The 20,145-nt window shown below is 31.9% G+C and overlaps 1 protein-coding gene across 4 annotated transcripts; it reads left to right on the top strand.

Moving 5' to 3' along the window:
* The first annotated feature begins 116 nt into the window (after window positions 1-116).
* LOC148610984 (F-box only protein 6-like) lies at window positions 117-19,794 on the top strand. 4 transcript variants are annotated; one of them, XR_015924029.1, is made up of 6 exons: window positions 117-443; window positions 6,521-6,643; window positions 9,042-9,168; window positions 10,453-10,582; window positions 15,216-15,312; window positions 15,630-19,794. XR_015924029.1 is itself a non-coding variant. In XM_088590956.1 (5 exons), exons 1-5 carry the CDS (start codon window positions 158-160, stop codon window positions 15,771-15,773), a joined length of 810 nt encoding a protein of 269 aa, XP_088447082.1. In that variant the 5' UTR covers window positions 117-157; the 3' UTR covers window positions 15,774-19,794. The 4 variants fall into 4 exon arrangements, 3 of the variants coding, with proteins under 3 accessions (XP_088447082.1, XP_088447084.1, XP_088447083.1); XM_088590956.1 differs by lacking the exon at window positions 15,216-15,312; XM_088590958.1 differs by lacking the exon at window positions 15,630-19,794 and having other exon boundaries at window positions 119-443; window positions 15,216-15,623.
* The last annotated feature ends 351 nt before the right edge of the window (window positions 19,795-20,145 follow it).

The following is a 20,145-nucleotide window of genomic DNA, read 5'->3' as shown; positions in this document are numbered from 1 at the left end:
TTATTTTAACTATATAGCTGTAAAACAAAGGCAATTATTTATTTTTCAAAAGATATGCTTGCTGATTGATATTTTTGTTTTTCGATATTACGGAATGCAATCTTTCCTTTGGACTATGCTGAAACTGAAATGTTGCTCTAGACATCTGTCAGTAGAAATGGAAACAGAAGTGTTTCCTCTGACAGACCTTCCTAAAGAACTGCTTGAATACGTTTTTACCTTTCTTCCAGGAAAGGATTTACTTCAAGTATACAGCAGGGTGAACAAAGAGTGGAAAGAAATTATAAGATCCCAAAGTCTCTGGAGGATAAAGTGCGAAAGACTGAAAATTTTATTTGACGACTTGTACAAACATACAGACCCTGATTATGCTTTTGATTATTTGAATTATTTTTTCAATAATCCATACACCAGAAATCTATTGAAAAATGCCAAAGCATTAGGTAATTACATATATACTGGCCTTTTTTGTACTAATGTAGTTATGACCGTTTTCGACACTCAGAACAACATTTTTTAACATCGATGGAATTTTGCTTTTTAGGAAATTATATTTATTGCTAGTTTATAGATTATAACTTTTGTGGGACTGGAACAACAAAACCCTTAAACCAATTACCACTTATCACAAAATACACTATAACCTCAGAAATACGTAAGATGATACTGGTTTATACTGATTATTAGTGAAGATCTTTGGCAAGAATTTAAAACACAATAATTAAATCAGATGATAGCCAAATGTATTCCACAAAAAAGCTTACGAAAAGATGAACTTCCCTGGATAATACCTGAGCTACAAAAACATTTGAAAACATTAGACTGCTGTTCAAGAAAATGAAAAAATCTGGTAGAATCTGAACATAACATGCAAAAAACTGTTAAGACAGTCTTAATGGCATTACATAGAAGATAAGGTCACCTCAAAACGAGAACTAATAGGTTTCTCCACTATGAAATAAATTTGGTCATATATCAGATTACATGAATGTGGGAGTTAGACCAAAAATGGTCAGCTTATGACAGATGATAAACAGAAATCTGATGCATTAAATAGCCAATCCGTCTTCTCAACACAAAGTAATACTTCAGAATCTGAATTCAATGATCAAAACTTCATGATAGATGATCTATCCTGTTATGGATGACATAAATGATAAAGTCCCAGGCATAACCAAGGTCTTACATAAATTTTAACCCATCCAAAGCCTGTGGACCTGACCAGATCAAACCTCATGTTCTCAAAAAACTAACTATTGATATATCACCAATTCTTGTCTAATTTATCAAAAGCCTTTAAATACTGGTAAAGTACCCTCTGACTGGAAAACAACACATGTCTATCTAATTTACAAGAAAGGATCTAAATACAATTTTGAAAATTATAGACCAATAGTTGGTGCCATCATGAACCATGCAGATGAAAAAAAAATTATATCCATTTCAACATGGCTTTTGGCAGCAAAGATCTTGTGCAACACAGCTATTTGAATTTATTGACAATATAATTAAAAACCTTGAAAATTCTTTTCAGACACAGATGTATTTATCATGGAATTCAGTAAGGCTTTTGATAAAGTCAGTCACAATCTACTCTCTCTCAAACTTAAAAAAACTATGGTATACAAGGCAAAACTTGATGCATACATTATGTGTAGCTTCCTATCTAATCATACTCAATCAGTGTAACATCTTGCTATGTTGACATTCAGTCAGGGGTACCCCAAGATTCTGCACTGGAATCCAGTCTGTTTTTATTTTATATTAATGATATGACAGTAGGCCTAAATTCCACAATACATTTATTCTAGCAGTTAAATCTAACGGTGACTGCAAATCACTACAAACTGATTTAGATAAAATAGGAGAATGGGAACAAAAATGGCACATGGCATTCCACCCTGATAAATGTAATGTTCTCTCGATCTCCAGTAACAAAAACCAATATAAACAAATATACCTACACATTACATGGCCATACACTAGAACATGTTGATAAAGCTAAATTCCTTTGCATTACGATACAGTCTGACTTTAAATGGTACAGTCATGTAAACAACATATGCATTAAAGACACCAATACATTAAGTTTCCTAAAAAGAATTTAAAGATCAGTTCCACAAAGGTAAAGGAGCAGGCATATAAATTGCTAAATTCCCTAGTTGCCATCACTAAAACAGACGGGTTATTCCACCTCTCAGACAGTCCCGAAACATGCACTCATTATCCTTCCAAATTACTCAGTGTAGGTTACAAGTCAGACAACAATCTTTTTTTCCATGAACCATCAAATTATGGAACAGTATGCGATTGTTGTGAGTGACTCAGTGGAGTCATTCAAAATGGCCATGTCAATTTACACTTACAGTCATTTAACATCTCCTTAGGCCCATAATATTAAACTCACTCTTTAAGTTCACTAGTTCACTAGTTTAATTCATTTCATGTAAAAAGCATGCCCAGAGAAAAAAGTGACAGTATCTCCAGCGTGTCAAAGTTGGTCAAAAAATTCTTGAAGTGGAAGTAGACACACACTTTGTGCAAAGACTAAAGCAAATAAGGGTTTCTGCTTCACAAGGGGAATGCATTTTTGCCACTTGTTCACTTAAAACAAAATTTTTGCAGCAAATCAGTGAAAATACTTCTCTAATTTGTTTCTTCACAAAACTTCTAAGTGAGATGAAACAAAAAAGAATAATTTGGAGGTGTGAACTTAACTGATCTTAAAATCACAAAACAAGATATTTATTTTTCATAAATCAAACTACAAAATTTGGTATAAAAACAAATATCTGATTCTCTCATATAAAATCAGAGTAGTCTTGTCCAAATTGATAAGTATTGATATATAGTTCAGCTTTTACTTTTTTAAGAAAAATGTATTACAACATGTATAAGCCAAAAATAAAAGATTAATCCAAATTAGAACCCATGAATACGATCACAAGACTCATTATTACTTATCATTAAACCTCAGAAAATGGTTATGTAGGGGAGATCTCGGACTTATCATGGAAGACTTTTTTTTTGAGCTAGAAATACAAGATATAAAAAATAATAATAGGAAAGCAAAGAAGTGGAAACAATAATTTCATTTAAAAGAATTTTCATGAATTTAAAGGAATGTATGTGCATTTGTTTAATTTCAAGAAGTATTTTGTTTGGGGATTTCTTACTTTCAATGGCAGCTATTGTATAATCTTGAGAAATTTTTTTAAGTCTTTTTTTTTTTTAGCCTTCCACGCAGTGAACAGGGTATGAATCAATCTATTAAGTACAGTATACATAATAAAAAAAAAATTGGAAACCATTCTTTGAGTTACTAGCAAATTTTCATTTAAATCTGTTAAACCTTGTTTGAGTTACTGCCCATTTTCAATGATTTTTGGCTATTTTTAATGATATTTCTTTTAAAAAAATTTTCCTTTCTGACACTACTTGAATAATCAGAACTAAACTTAGTTTAAATGTTTCTTGGGGTATCCTGCATAGATCTGATGTGGGGATTTTTGATCCATTGAAAAACATGGCCGCCATTACTATAAATGGAATGTAAGGGTTAGACAGTAGTTTTTTGCATGTATATCCAAATCATTGAGTTTATCCAAATTCTGCCCAGGTAAAAATGTTCAGCATTTGTTGACAAATTTTCATTTTAATCTGTTAAGGTCTCACTAACCACTTCTAACGTTTCTATTAGTTTACATTTTAAACAAATAATTTTCAATGTTTCACTGTGAATTCCAGGGACAAATGACACCTTAAAGTTGCATTATCATTGCAAAGCTTGGAAAATAGGACTTTCAAAGTCATTACTCTAATGGTATGATGTCCGTTGAAATTCTTTACAAAATTTACTTGAATAAAAAATACTGAAAATCAACATTTTCACTTTTTCTGCTATGACTGACAGCATGGAGGCAAATTACTCACACATGTAAACAATACACTTTTGTAGTAAATTACATATATGATTTTTAAGTACACATTCTTAGCTTTATTTTAATCAGAATACACACAAATAATGCATTTACAATGCATAGGTCTAGGTCGGGTGTGTTCTTGGTACTACATGGGGGTGGGGAGTAGGGATGGCCATTTTACCCGGAAATGGTTTAAGTGAGATCAAAGCCATGTTGGATTTGTTGCCCTTTTTCGACATTTTTTTGCTATTTTTAATGTTATTTCTTTAATCTTCTCAGATTAGAACTAAACCTTGGGGTATCTTGCATTGTACTGATTGAAAAAGCATGGCCATCATCATTAAAAATAGAACATAGGAGTCAGACAGTAGCTTTTTCCATATATCTCCAAAGTTAAAAACCATTAGTTTTAGCCTAATTCTGTCAATTTCTGAAATGATTCTTATTATAAAGCATACAAATGTTTCCAGGAATCAAAGTTGTCAGACAACTCCTTGTAAGAGTTATTGCCCTTGAAAGGTGAAAAATAATGTTTTTTGTATCTTTCTGATGGTTTTCAGCAAATATCTTGAGAACTATGATAGATAGATGGAAACTTTCAATTGCTGAAACGATCCTTATGATAAGTCCTACCAAAGTCGTCTAGAGTCAAAATTGTTGGACAACTCCTTGTTAAATTAATTGCCCTTGAAAAGCAAAAATTAACCAGGTGAGTGATTCAGGCTCCTCTGGTAGCCTCTTGTTTGACATTTTTTTGCTATTTTTAATGTTATTTCTTTCAAAAATCTTCTCTTCAGGCACTAAGATTTGAACGGAAATCAAAAGAATGTAATCCAGGGACAAAGACCGGACATTGAAAACAGACACACACATCAAAACATAAAATAACCAAAATAATACATGCAACAATACAAGTAACAAAAGCAAATGAGCAACTCGGACTCCACAAAAAAAAATGGAAGCATGGACCAGGTGCTCTGGTATTGTAAGCTTCCTCTGCTTTTCTAGAAACACCCACTGAGTTGCTCATAAAAAGTCAAGTTCTGGGTATAGGAAAGGAAAACTATGACATGTTGAACAATTCAGTTTTCACGACCAGTTGGACCAGAAAACTTATGTAGTGATGACTTCAATCTTGAAGCAACATAAACCCTGTTCAAGAAGCCTAATTGTGAGAAGTCTAGGGCGATGTAACAAGTCGGGTAGATACAGCAAGCTCTGGCATAACATATGAGTTGTGATATGAGAATTCCATATGCAGGTGCTGAAGGGATGTTGCCACAGATGAAAGAAAAGTTGACAATACAGAATGAAAAGTCATTGTATTTGTCATATAGTTTGGTCAATAGTTTTCCTTTATCATCGATTTCTAAGTGTAGGTCAAGATATGAGGCTGACTTCACAGTGTCTGTAGTATCCTTTATCTCAAGTTCTTTGAGGTAGATGTGATGTATAAAATCCCTGAAACTAGGATTGTTTAACAATAATATGTCATCTACGTTGAACAAGTCAGTTTTCATGGCGCAAAAGGATACACCATAATGATCCACGAGTTCATGATGACGACCATAAAACTTCTGTAGTGATGACTTCAAACTTGTAGCATCATAACCCTGTTCAAGAAGCCTATCTGTTATTGAAGGAATAGACCAGCAAGCAAAGGAGCACAATTTGTTCAAATCTCAATGCCAACAGTATGATGAAAAATGTGTCCACCACACTGGACAAAAAATTGAGCATTTTGGAAATATCTTCTTAAGTATATTTGGAAGATGATTTTGAATTATTTTTACGAAGTATGAGGAATCTCTACCAAGAACTACATATTTGTAATTAGGAGTACCATCTTTTTTGGAGTAACAACAATGTATAATGTTTTTTAGTCAGGATTTTTACTAGGTATGGGGAATAGAAGTACAAAGAGTTGAAAAATCATAGGTTTTAATGCTATTGTATTCTGATAATAATCTTGAATTGGGGGTTTTCAGAAGATCTTGAAAAATGATGTTTTTAGCAGTTTTCAGCCAATATCTTGAAAACTATAAAAGACAGAAAGAAACTTTCAATTGATGAAATGATCCTTATGATATATGCTACCTAAGTCTTCTTATGAGTGAAAATTATTGGACAACTCCTTGTTAGAGTTATTGCCCATGGAAAGCAAAAATTGAACCAGGTGAGCGATTCAAACTCCTGGGAGCCACTTGTTAGATGCCCTGTTTTGCTACATTATCATCAGATCTGGTTGCAGGTACTTTGTTGAATGCATCAGATTTGCATGTCATTTTGATTAAACAAAAATTACATTTATTGGCTGATTAAAGTGTTGAAATGTCCTGTAAGTAGGGCTCACTCTTAGACATAGGTCAATGAACACGATGTGAGTTGTAAGAAAAATAACGAGTTTCAAATCACCTTGTAATGAAAATAGATTTTCAAAATGACAAGGTATATCTGATGTAAAGTATTGTATTATGGCTTCAGAAAGCAGTGGTATCATGGTTGAGAAGAACATTTTATCCATGCATACATGCCTTTAACACTTTAACAGACCAGAAAAAAACACAAGTCATCAGATATGTTATTATTGTTTGTAGATGGAGTCAAGCATTGGAAACTGACAGCCTTGAGTGACCACTACAGGAATGATACTATGTTTAAAGTAGAAGATGAGCCCCATGGTGCAGAAGCCTTAGAAAAATTCATTGGCACTTCTTTTGGTAAGTGATATTGTCCCAGGCTTTGACATTTGTTACATTGTGTTCAATGTGCCTACTTGTCTGAGATTACTAACATCAGCTCATGGAACACTTTTGTAAACGTTATTACAGATTCCAATGACAAATTCATATTTTACTGACCTTTAAATGACTGATAATAATATCCCCTGTCCGTGCAAGACAATGTCAGTTTTGAAAGCCTCTACAGAACTCATCAGAATAATTGCTCAACCAACTATTTTACATACATTGTATAAGGCTTAATGCTATTTCTATCATGGATCTAAATACATGTATTTGTTACTAATCTTTAATAAGTATTAAGTTTCTTCTTCAGATTAGAAATAAAGTGGATCATCACTTACATTAAAAGCTTGAGTCTGTAATTATTGAAAAAATAAAGAAAATTAATTTTTAAATACTCACGTATTAACTAAGATCTAGGAAATAATAAATCACTGAACAAAAGCTCCTGTGTACTTTTAAAGATTTGTACTTGTTTACTTTCTTGCTAGACTTTTAAGAAGTAGGCTTCTGAAACAGGGTTATTTTGCTACAATATTGTTGTCATCACTACAGATGTTTTGTGCTCGCCATCATGAACTCGTGGATCGTTGTGGTGTATCCATCGGCGCAATGAAAACTGATTCGTTCAACATGTCATAGTTTTTCTTTTCTCTTTCGTCTACCTTGGACTTGACTTTTTATGAGGAACTTGGCGGGTGTTTCTAGAAAAGCAGAGGACGCTAACCCTACCAGTGCACCTGGTCCATGCTCCCAGTTTTTAGTGGAGTCCGAGTTGCTCATTTGCTTTTGTTACTTTGTGTGTATTATTTTAGTCACTTTATGTTCTTTGTTGTGTATGTCTGTTTTCCATGTCTGGTATTTGTTCCTGGACTGCATTCTTTTAATTACCGCTAGAACCTTAGTTCCCTTGATTACTTTTTGATATTACTGCTGGTCCTTATAATGTCCAGTAGGAAATTACATGGACCACTTCACTTTCAAATTAAGAAGGTGAAGTCATAATTTAGGAAGTTGTGTATATTATCTTTTTTTTTCCATATGAATGACCCAGAGTAAACTTCATATAAAAAGTATGAAATAGCAAATAGTTCACTCCACTTTAGGTATAATTGCAATATTTTAACCGGTTTGTTGCCCCTAAAAAGTACAATGAACCCCCCTCTTTGCTTTAGTCTTGACTTGATTATGAAACAGATTAGTGTTCGGTAATTTTTTTGTTACCCTTATTGGTCCATATAATTATTTGGGGATGACCAACGGGTCTATACATTACCATTACAACATCATGAACTATTTGCTTTCCTATGTTGTTAATTAGTTTTGAAATAAATTAAAATATTTCCCTTCTAGAAAACATTTTTAAAGCATTGTATGTTATAAATGGAAAGCTTGTATAGCGAATTAATTTTGAAGCAATGGACAGTGAAATTAGATTGATGTAATGTTTTTCTTGTATGGAAATTCTGAAAAATCTTTCCAGATTGAATAAAATGAAGTCAAAAACTTGTCAGCTTTACAAGAAATCATTGAACGTAATAAATTGTACATACACAATACTTTATGATATCATGTTACTACACATTAATGACAACCTTATGATCTGGTTTTATCGTTTTATTTCACCTAAAAATATACAAATAAATCATTCTTTTTTGTAGATAAGATAATATCTTTACTATAAACTGTTTTATCAAGTTTATGAATATATTGTTCTCCTGGATATGATTGATCTGAATCTTAATAGATAAATTACCAATAAAAGGAATATATTTTATTTTATATTTGATTGTGACCATTCTTGACTATCATTTTTTTTTTTATCACAAACTATTCAGACTTGTTCCTGAACTTGCAAGTCAAAAATGCGTGTATATATCACTGGGAAAAAAATGGATAAACACATTAAAGCTGGGCTGTTATATTCTCTAAAAAGATTTTTTAAAAAGCTCAAATGCCAAAGTAATAAAATAATATATAGGCCATGGTTACCTTATAATAATGAAGTCAAATACAAAATGTATTATATAGATAGAATAGACTGTCAGTTTGTTGTACATTTGATTCACATGGAAAATTCCTCAATACTTTTGGCATATTTGGTATAACTAATTACCTAAGAAAAAAGAGCAAACAAACCACCAAAATAACTGTATAACTGTAAAAAAGTGGGGCCTATGATTAACTGTCAGATTTCACATCAGATTTGTACCTAAAATTGAAAACTGAGTGACTGCTATCCTCCATCTCTTCTTATTTATTGATCATTCCTTCATTCAGTACTACTTTTGAGAATTTTCTATATAATTGAAATCATTGTGAAAATTTTATCCTCTCATAGTAGGAAAATATAGATAAAGATTTTGTTATACAGGTAAAGTGAAGAACTTTGTCACCTCATACATATATGCCTCCAGAGAACAGATGATAGACTTAGTAGCAGAAGGCTGCCATCAACATATATTGGATGTTATAAGGCCCCCTATTATTATTTCTGAGTGGTAAGTACTAGTAAGGTCTCATAGGTATTCCATCTATCAGAGAAAGTTGGATTTTTATACTACTGCAAATAAATGTTTTCAGCCGTATAATGGTATCTAGCCTATAATCATCATTGATGGCGCCTATGTCATTGATGTCTGTTAACTTTAGTTTATTTACAATAATATGAGTAAAATTTAGTTGATTTATTTGAAAATTTATCATATTGTTAATAGGGTCTCGGTGGAGGGCCCTATAGTTTTTTTAGAGATTTTTGCTCTACCCCTTTTGGAAATATGGGCTAACTGATAGGCTTATATCAAACTGTTTTGTAGTTAAAGGGGTACAAATTGGGCCATGCCAAAAAAAAAAATCAACTTTTGTTATTTTGGTCTGATTTCAATTTTTTTTTTTTTTTTTTTAATTTCTTTATAAAAATTTCTGCGTACATTTTTCTATCCAATTTTGACATTCTGTGCTCTGCAAAGCTCTTTATAAAAGATGGGGGATTATTGTTAAAAAAAATATGATTTCAATGGGACATTTACATCTTTAATGTGATAAATGACACATAAATAAGCTACGTGTAATTGTATAGGACACAACTCCCACAATAATGAAAAAGTTACTGTCTAGAAGCCCATTAGTATGTAGTTTTCATGCTTTTCGATACTCATGATACAGTCACTGAACCGATCCGTGCAACTATTTGACGGGTCGATGACCACTGACTGATTGATTGACGACAGTTTGATAACTCATGACTGGTGATCGATCTGACCACATTTTTGTTATGTAAAATGACGGATGATTGGTTCCTGTAAATTTAAAAATTTCCACTGGAATGAATCCAATAGACCATTTTAAAATTACTGTAATTATTAAGATATCAAGTCCATGTATTGTTTTTTTGGTTAAGAATAAAACAAATGTAAAATAAAACTAATTAATTGATGTATAAATATATTTCATTATGTAAAAATTGTAAAACGAAACAATGGAATCCGTATAATAAATTGTCTCTCAGTGGTCACATGATCTGATAACCGGTTCAAATAGTTTGAGGGATCAATGACGGAAACCGATCAGCGATTGATGACCAATTGCAATTTTAATTGTAAAGACTGGTTCAGGTTCTGTACTTGTTGATGTGCAACTCATTTTTAAGTTATTTTGTAAATTAGAAAACTATTAATTTCAATTATAAAAAAAAACAACTTATATGCACAATGTTCAAATTGTTGATTGTTATTGCACATTGTTGTCAATTGAAAAGCAGTACATATAACTACAATTTTCTATAGGTATGCCGCTAGGTTTGATTGTGGATCTGAGTTTGATATGGAAGTAAAGCTGTTTGGTGCTAATAAGAAAGAGTTATTAGACAGTTATCAATTTAATTGTAATCTGAATGCTGGCAGGTCATGGTTCCAGGTTGGTCTTATTTTCTCATCTCTTCTTACTTTTTTAACTTATTTACTTACTGTAGGGAACAATGATTGAAGCTGAAATCTTGTGGACTTTAAGCCCCTTTTTACTTACCTGGACCATATGTGCCCGTGAGCTTATGCCATCTCTTTGCAATTGTAGTCTGTCATCCATCTTCCCTAAACTTTTCACATTTTGCTCAACTAAATGAAAACCCCTTGACAAAATTTAAACAAAGTTGGCAGAAATGATGTATATAAGAGCCTCTACAAAAAATCCACTTTTGGTTTCCGCTTGATTAAACCAGATGGCAGCCAGAGGCCATTTAAGCTTCTGATTGGCCAACTTTTAAAGATCAAAACCCCTGAAACAGGTGCCATTGTTTTGAAACTTGATAGGATTAATGCCTTCTAGAAATGATCCACTTTTTGTGTGGCTCAGGGGGGTGGCTGCAGCCACTAAAAGTTGCCCTTGAAACCCCATGGGAAATCACATTTTGGCCCATTTCTCTGCCTTTACTTTGCCAATGGTGACCAAACTAGGCAGAACATAACAAGAGGGACATATTTATCATGTGATAAAATTTTGGTTCTGCTTGATTAAAAAGGATATCCACAGAGGTTATATAAGATTCTGTTGGGTAAATTTTCAAAAATCAACTCCTTTGAAACCAATGTTTTGAAACTTGAAAGAATTAATGATCTGAAGGTCCTTTACAGTCTATTTTGGCTCTGATGGTAGCAGGAATGATGTAAGGTAACACTCTAAACCTTTTGTTTAAATGATCAAATTATATGACCCCATGATTTTAAATTCTCCAGGTGAGCAATTCAGGCTCTCTTAAGCCTCTAGTTTGACATGTAGTAGACAAGTTTTACTGCTAATTCTACAAATGATGGTCTAATAGTTATGGTTGATTGGAAATTTAATTTGCTTCATTGAAAATACATGTACCTGGACTCAATTTAGATGTAAATGTAGCTTTGACATGATGTCTGTAATCTTTCACCATTTTCAACTTTATAGAACCCTTCATTTGAATTTGTATACAGTTTTGAACAGCATTTTGTGTAAACATTTTGTGTTGGTTTCCAGATCAACTTATGTTAGCAAGAATAACATTCTTACATGCTTGATATACTTGTACATACATTTAAATGCTTAATGCTTGAACAAATTCTTTCTAGTTTTTACCTGCATCCCAAATGTTGAAAGCAAGTCTAGTTATTCTCTACTTTTATGAATAAAGGGATAATATTATTACAAAGAAGTTAATTGAACAGATAATAATAATACATTAATTGTAGTAAATTTACTCTGTAATAAACTTCTAATATAGTAATACTCCTTTCTGAAATTGTTTTATGGTTAACCTTTCAGTCTTTAATATAATTCAGATATGATATATTTGTCTTCGATGTCAATAGCCAAAAAAAAAAATCACTTTGTTTAAATGTACAGAATTTTCATGTTTATTTTCTTATTGAATATTTCATATGTATATGTATTAATCTGTTACGAGAAGCACTGCATTGATATAGATTTCATTTTGAAACAGTGGTTTTACATCCATTTACTCATTGGTTATGAGAGCACTATTCAAGTTGATATCAGGGGCCTCTGGATTGTTACTTCATCAAAATATCTGAAAAAAAAACTTTTACTCTAATATACAATTAATCTTTTAAAAGTTCATGATGTCTCTCGCTTCTGTCAGTATAGATGTACTAACAATGTCTATTTGCTTTGAATTTCTATTTACATTGTCAATGTTGGCCAATCAGAATTCCATATTAACAGGTGCTTGAAATGTAATCTTTTTTTTTCCCATCATCAATTCAAAGTAAACTGTAATTAAAATTCCGACAAGACAAATAATGTATTGACTGATCAAAATACATCAAGCAGAGGGCTAATGCATCCATTCAACTTGTAGTGAACAAGGTCTATCATAATATTGGTAGTAAAATAATTATTGATAAAAAATCCTCAAAGACATGAGTTGAAGTTCTATTGTATAGATTAAAAAAATCTATGTCTTAATAGTTGGCATCAATTAATCTACTTACTGGACTGATGTTGAACAAGCCAAGCATATATAAACTTTAATTAGATTTTGTTTATAACATTGAGCTTACTGTAATGTCATGCTTTCATGAAATTATTCAGTTTAACATGTTTATGACAAAGTTGTTCAACCATGACTTACATGGCAAATTTTTATTTCTTTTTGTGAAAGTTCATTATTCGCTAGCTCACATTGTTTTGTCTGTCCCCTCAATAATGTGTCAATTTGTAGAATTCTGGTAATATTCTTTTATCAGTATTTTTCAATGAATACTTTTCAGTATGTATCAGTGAATCATGACCAACTTTTTATTTTACGCCTGTGTAAGACGGGATGTATTAAGGTATACCGTTGTCTGTCCGCCCGTCCGTTCCTCCGTCTGTCGTCCACACTTCAGACAATAACTCAAAAACAACTTTTATGAAACTTTGGTGAATTGTCTATATATATTGACATAAGCTCCCTTTCGTTTTTTTATAAATTTCAGATTTTTGTTTCTGTGTTATGAATTTTTATACTTAAAAAAAGGTTTTTTTTTCAAGTTTTTGCACAGTAACTCCAAAACACTTTCATCAACTTTTATGAAACTTTGGTGAATTGTTCATATCTATTGACATAAGCTCCCTTCTGATTTTTATAAATTTCAGATTTATCGTTTCCGTGTTATGAATTTTTATACTTAAAAAAGGGGGATTTTCAAGCTTTTGCACAATTACTCAAAAACACTTTCACTAACTTTTATGAAACTTTGGTGCATTGTTCATATCTATCGAGGTAATTTCCCTTCCCATTTGTATAAATGTCAAAATTTACATTCGGTGTTATGAAGTTTTACTCTTTAAAGAATGGCGGAAACGGCCAAGGAAATTTTATTCGTTGAAAAATCATTGAAAACGGACCATTTGTTATGATGATCAACTAATAAATATAAAAAGTACTTGGTAACCCTGTCAGAAAAGATATGCTTCTTTGTGGTTGAAAAGAAACTTTTAGTTGATGTTAAAATAAACTGTATATAAGATTCATTTAATGTGCTGCTTTATCAAATAATTTCTAATTACATGTATGTCTCCCTTCCCCCCATTTTGGTGGGGAGACATATTATTCTTGGCTTGTACATCTGTCAGTCCATCTGTCTGTCCATCCATCTGTCAGTCTGTCCATCCATCCGTCTGTCTGTCTGTCCTTCACAGAGGACAGCTTAACTCCTCTCAAACTACTGAACTGAATTTTACGAAACTTGGTATGTAGCAAGAGTAATCAAGGGAACCAAGGCTATAGCGATAATCAAAGAGTAATCAAGGAAACCAAGGTTATAGCGGTAATCAAAAGAATGTAATCCAGGGACAAAGACCAGACATGGAAAACAGACATACACAACAAAGAACATAAAGTAACTAAAAGCATACATACAAAGTAACAAAAGTAAATGAGCAACTCGGACTCAACTAAAAACTCGGAGCATGGACCAGGTGCACCTCTGCTTTTCTAGAAACACCCGCCGAGTTGCTCATAAAAAGTCAAGTCCGGAGTAGACAAATGAGGAAAGGAAAACTATGACCAGTTGAATAAATCAATTTTCATGGTGTTGATGGATACACCATAACGATCCACGAGTTCATGATGACGACCATAAAACTTCTGTAGTGATGACCTCAATCTTGTAGCAACATAACCCTGTTCCAGAAGCCTATTTGTTAGAGTTCTAGTGTGATACAAAAAGTCGGCATAGTTTCGGCAAGCTCTGGCATAACGTATGAGTTGTGATATGAACACTCCATACGCAGGAGCCGAAGGGATGTTGCCACAGATGAAAGGAAAGTTGACAAATCTGAATGAAAAGTCATCACGTTTGTCGTAAAGTTTGGTCAATAGTTTTCCTTTACCATCGATTTCTAAGTGTAGGTCAAGATATGAGGCTGACTTCACTGTGTCTGTAGTATCCTTTATCTCAAGTTCTTTCGGGTAGATGCGATGTATCAAATCTCCGAAATTAGGATTGTTTGAAGATAACACGTCATCTATATAGCGGAAACTGGGATTGAAGGATCTAGCTAAACAATATTCTTTCTTTCTGATCAGATCAGCTATAAAGTCAGCCTCATAAGAGTGAAGGAATAGGTCAGCTAGTAAAGGGGCACAATTTGTTCCCATTGGAATGCTGACGGTTTGTTGAAAAACACGTCCACCACACTGGACAAATATGTTGTCGATTAAAAGAATGCAATCCAGGGACAAAGACCAGACATGGAAAACAGACATACACAACAAAGAACATGAAGTAACCAAAATCATACATACAAAGTAACAAAAGCAAATGAGCAACTCCGACTCCACTAAAAACTGGGAACATGGACCAGGTGCACCGGTAGGGTAAGCGTCCTCTGCTTTTATAGAAACACCCACTGAATTGCTCATAAAAAGTCAAGTCTGGGGTAGACAAACGAGGAAAGGAAAACTATGACTCGTTGAATAAATCAGTTTTCATGGTGCAGATGGATACACCATAACGATCAATGAGTTCATGATGATGATCATAAAACTTCTGTAGTGATGACTTCAATCTTGTAGCAACATAACCCTGTTCCAGAAGCCTATTTGTTAGAGTTCTAGCACGATACCAAAAGTCTGTGAGTTTCGGCAAGCTCTGGCATAACAAAATATTCAGGTAATGATTGTGTAATGATTGCAATATCCAAGAACTATGATTTATTTTTATGATATTAACTTCAACTGAAAATAATCTAAAATTGGGAAACCATTTCTTTACCTGCATAGCTTTCATTTCTGCTGAGAACAGAGGGGGGGAGACATAATGTTTTTGCAGACAAAAACAAACCTGAATTTTTCCATGTTTTTTTCATCTGTGATTAAGGCTCTTTAGAGCCTCTTGTTTTTGTTGATAAACATATGGCTTCTTGGGTACTTGATATAAAAACAACTCTTGATAAAATGGGAATTATAGATTTTTGTTTTCTTTTTTAGACAAAACAAGTATTCAGTGCTTATCCTCCTGGTGTACGATATGTCCACTACCGACATGGTGGTAAGGACAGGAAGTACTGGGCTGGACATTATGGTGTCAAAATGGCTCTACCTACAGTGCAATTTCAGATATGTGATTTATAATCTGTGATAGTTTTTTATTTATTTATAAGTTAATGATTTCATATCTGAATGCTGATATCTGTTCTGTTAATGAACGAACAACATAATACAAATCAACAGTTATTGGTACATGCATGAGAACATTTTTCTGTCAATTGGAATTCTGTTGCATTTTAATACAGTAAAATTTAAATTTTACTTCAATAATGACTTAAAAGAAAGTCACGGAATTCAATGGTACAAACCAAAGAAGAAATAAGAGGATTAAGAACAATTTTTAAAAACAATGTTTCATGTTGCAGAATACCTGTGTTAGAACTCCACTTAACGCATTAGTTTTCTTTGTGGTTGTATTAGGATTACTCAGCCTTTCTGAACTTGTCTGAAAAATTGATTGTTAAAGGTCTTGGTACTACTCATGATTTTTTCTCTGTTTTGTACCAAAACATAATTATGTAAGCATTATCACTTTCATTGCAAATGTCACCAAGACTTTGTTAAGTTTTTTTTTTTGCTTTATAAAATATGATAGGTTCAATTCAAAGTTGAAAGTCAAAGGTCAATGGCCATTGACCCGATATGTATGTTGACCAGTAGAAGATGCCTGTCACAATACAAATGCCTGTATCTGTTGGTCTCATGTTTCATGGTATCATAAGTCTATGCTAGATGTTTATTTATCTATTAGTGTGGTTTATTGTCCTTTTTTCTCTAAAAGAAATCTAGACATTAGTGTTTTACAGAATTATATATATCACTATGTGATAAAAATTATATAAGCCCTTTGTAGATGTTCAGAAATATTATTGATTCATTTTTATCTGTTAATGACTTTTTTATGAATATATCTTTCATATCATTTGTGTATAATTAGTAATTTCTGTTTTATATTTGATTGACTTAGAAAAGTATAATAATTATTGTATAACACTTAGAGCAGCATTATTCGTTTTAATTCATCCTCTATTCAGCTTGTTGTTATTACAGTAGTACAGTCCCATGCTACTATTTCAAAATTTTCATTGAAATGAAGCCATATTAAAAGTATTTTGAATTTAAAATATTAAATCCATATTTAGTACTTCATTAAAAAAAACAAATATAAAGAAAAGTAACTAATTTGATATCTTGATTTATATCATTTAGTAAATATTTGCAAAAATGGAAAACTGAAACAAAGGAATCCGTAGAATATATCAATCGATCAGCAGTCACATGACAGGGAAATATAACAGATCACTGGTTTATGGATTGATGACTGCTAGAAAACTGACCAGGGACAAACTACGGATCCCAATTATAGTTGTATGGATCGGTTCAGACTAATTAATTTTTTATTCATCTATGCTTATAAATAACGGTTGAATTTAAGCAATATCTTGGAGAGTTTTGACCTAAAAACACTAGTGTAAGATCTTGGCATAACTTATTCCCCTTTAATATTTCCCTAATGTATTAAAAATTTCTACCTCAGATTTAATATATCTTGCCTAGTAAAGAAAAACATTTCTTTCAAAGTTTAGAACTGTATAATTTCTTGTTATCTTAGAATTTTGAATACATTTTACATGTATTTGTTAGCTTCTTCTCATTTTTTTTAAAAGTAAATTTACAATGATTACATATGAATTCCATTGTTTTTTGATTCATGAAATCACAATTGAAAACATGATCAAACACTTATTACTTAAATGTAAAAAAAAACTTAAGTAAAATTATCACATGTATCTATTTCAGACTTTCCTACTTTTTGGTACTAGCATGTCAAAACATCTTTATACAATTAAAGTCACCAACTTTATTTACATGTCTAAGTGTTGTTCCTGAACATATATATTATTATGTATCAGATATTTGATGTTAGTACATCGGCTGGAATAATATGTTGTGCTCTTCATCACTAAATTTTAGGTGCCCTTATACTTCCCATTTACGAACAGTTTTTTCAGCAAAAATTCGACATTTTGAAATTGTTGGTATCATTTTCATGTGGTTTGTTTGTCAGTTGTTCAAGCTTCTTTATTCTAGGTATAGATTTGGCCTCCTATTTGAATAGTTTTGGATTTGATTACTTCTTGTATAAAATTATTGTTTGTAACAAAAACATGAACTCGACCTTGAGACGATCTACATGCACAATGTAGACAACACAACAGAGTGAAAATACAATCAGTTATAATAACTGAAGATGAAGAAAACAAGAGTTGAAAACAATACACACAAACATGAACTCCCACCACAAAACATCAAGTTCTACGGTAGAGTTAGCATGTTTTGTTCTACCAACGGCACCCTAACATTACAATTATTTTTTTAGTCTATCAAGATCACCGAGAATCCCCAAAAGTACCTGAAATGCTACTACACATTTTTCTTAGAAAATTTTGTTTGTACTGTAGAAGAGTTGATTGATTGATTATTGGGGTTTAATGCCTGAGCAGCAATATTTCAGCTATATTCAGGCGACTACTGAAGAAGGAATTAATAAGTTATAATAATAAGCCTATTTGTTAGAGTTCTTGTTCGATACAAAAAGTCTGTGTTTCGGCAAGCTCTGGCATAATGTATCAGAAGACAATATCATAAGAACATCATATGTAGTTGTGCATATTACCAGGAAATTTTTATTTCCCAATATTTGTAGGAATTATGCCCCTTTGAACTTATAAATTTTCCAAAAATCCTCATTAATTACCCTGTCAGCACAATTACATTAAAAAAAATATTCAGGTAATGATTGTGTAATGATTGCAATATCCAAGAACTATGATTTATTTTTATGATATTAACTCATACTGAAAATAATCTAAAATTGGGAAACCATTTCTTTACCTGCATAGCTTTCATTTCTGCTCAGAACAGACACGGGTAGACATAATGTTTTTGCAGACAAAAACAAACCTGAATTTTTCAATGTTTTTTTCATCTGTGATTAAGGCTCTTTAGAGCCTCTTGTTTTTGTTGATAAACATATGGCCTCTTGGGTACTTGATATAAAAACAACTCTTGATAAAATGGGAATTTTAGATTTTAGATATAGTTATAAATAATAAATAACACTTAGTTTATGAATCTTTTATTTGACCATATGGTTAGGTTACATGTATAAGTAAAGTGACCATTATACACTGGTATTTCGTATTAGCTTAAACCATTGTGTTCATTACATTACAATTACAGGGAGAAGTATATTGTAGTATATAGTCTAATAAGACATCTTTTATTAAATTGCTGCTTGGTTCTGTTTTACTTTATACTATTTGAACATGTTTGTATTATAAATATTTATATATATAATTTATTTTCAAGGGTTATTGTGATAATACAGAGATCGTTTCAAATTCATTTAATCTTTTCAATTCTTTATACAAGTAATTTCTGTGAACTCGTCTTATACAAAGTAACAAGAGTAATTGAGCAACTCAGACTCCACTAAGAACTGAAAGCGTGGACCGGGTGCACAGATAGGAAAGATATCATTTTTCCTTGGAATCCAGCCCTGTCATTAATTACATTGTTGGCTTTAAAACCATAATGTTTTTGCTTGATGATCTATTTATCAGCTTATATCAATAGTTGTAAAATGTACATTATTTTGTGACATTGTAGTACGGTTTCATATTATTAGATTTGTATCTTATTTTTGTCTTCTTATGTATTATCATTGTATCTATATAATACAGATAAATAATGTCATATTATACCTAAAAGTTTAATGTTTACAGTTATTTAAATATTTAAGTATTATTGTATTGGTACTTAGTAAATATGGAAAACCCACCGGAAACTACTGCTTTCTGAATTTTTTTATATTCAATATTTAAGTTTATGTAATGAAATTGTGTTGTGTTTGACAGCAATTATTTATTGCAAATAAGTAGTCACCTTAAAAAGAAAAATATCTTTTTGTATGGTGTTTTTTTCTTCTTCTCTCATATTTTTACATATTGCCAATGAAATAATGTACCACATTTCTCCAATGTTACCATACTGTTTTTCTCTATGAGATATTGTGAATTAATAAAAATTATCTGGACTTCAACTTATTGTGCTTTATCTGTTATATATAGACTCAATAGGGTGTTCAGTAAGATAATCTTTTGGTGATACAAAAGTCATCTTTAAAACAATCAGTAAACTTAGACATATCTTGTTTGGTGATGGTATTGTATAATGTAAAAAAAATCGTAGGGTTTATAAATAGCCTACACATAAACAACCAAACACCAACCATTTTTAAACTGAGGGGGAGGGGGGGGGCCTGGGATTTTCAATGTTGCGAAATAATTTTTTTCTGCTGTTCATAAAATTTTTTTTTTCAATAGCAAATGAATTATAATTTTTTTCGGGAATATGACTTATTTTTTTTAAATTTTTTTTTAGCCAGTCAACT

The sequence above is a fragment of the Perna viridis genome, chromosome 7, assembly GCF_037379345.1.
Source record: "Perna viridis isolate PV_CMFRI_1.1 ecotype Kerala chromosome 7, ASM3737934v1, whole genome shotgun sequence".
Classification (NCBI taxonomy): domain Eukaryota; kingdom Metazoa; phylum Mollusca; class Bivalvia; order Mytilida; family Mytilidae; genus Perna; species Perna viridis.
Note: the sequence above shows the minus strand (reverse complement) of the source record. Positions and strands in the feature narration are given on the sequence as shown.

Excerpts from the sequence above, each read along its gene's own strand:
- LOC148610984 (XM_088590956.1), top strand. The coding sequence starts at position 158 with ATGGAAACAGAAGTGTTTCCTCTGACAGACCTTCCTAAAGAACTGCTT. Across the intron at positions 6,644-9,041 it reads ATTCATTGGCACTTCTTTTG|GTAAAGTGAAGAACTTTGTC; the intron begins GTAAGTGATATT and ends TTTGTTATACAG. Across the intron at positions 10,583-15,629 it reads CTGGCAGGTCATGGTTCCAG|ACAAAACAAGTATTCAGTGC; the intron begins GTTGGTCTTATT and ends TTTCTTTTTTAG.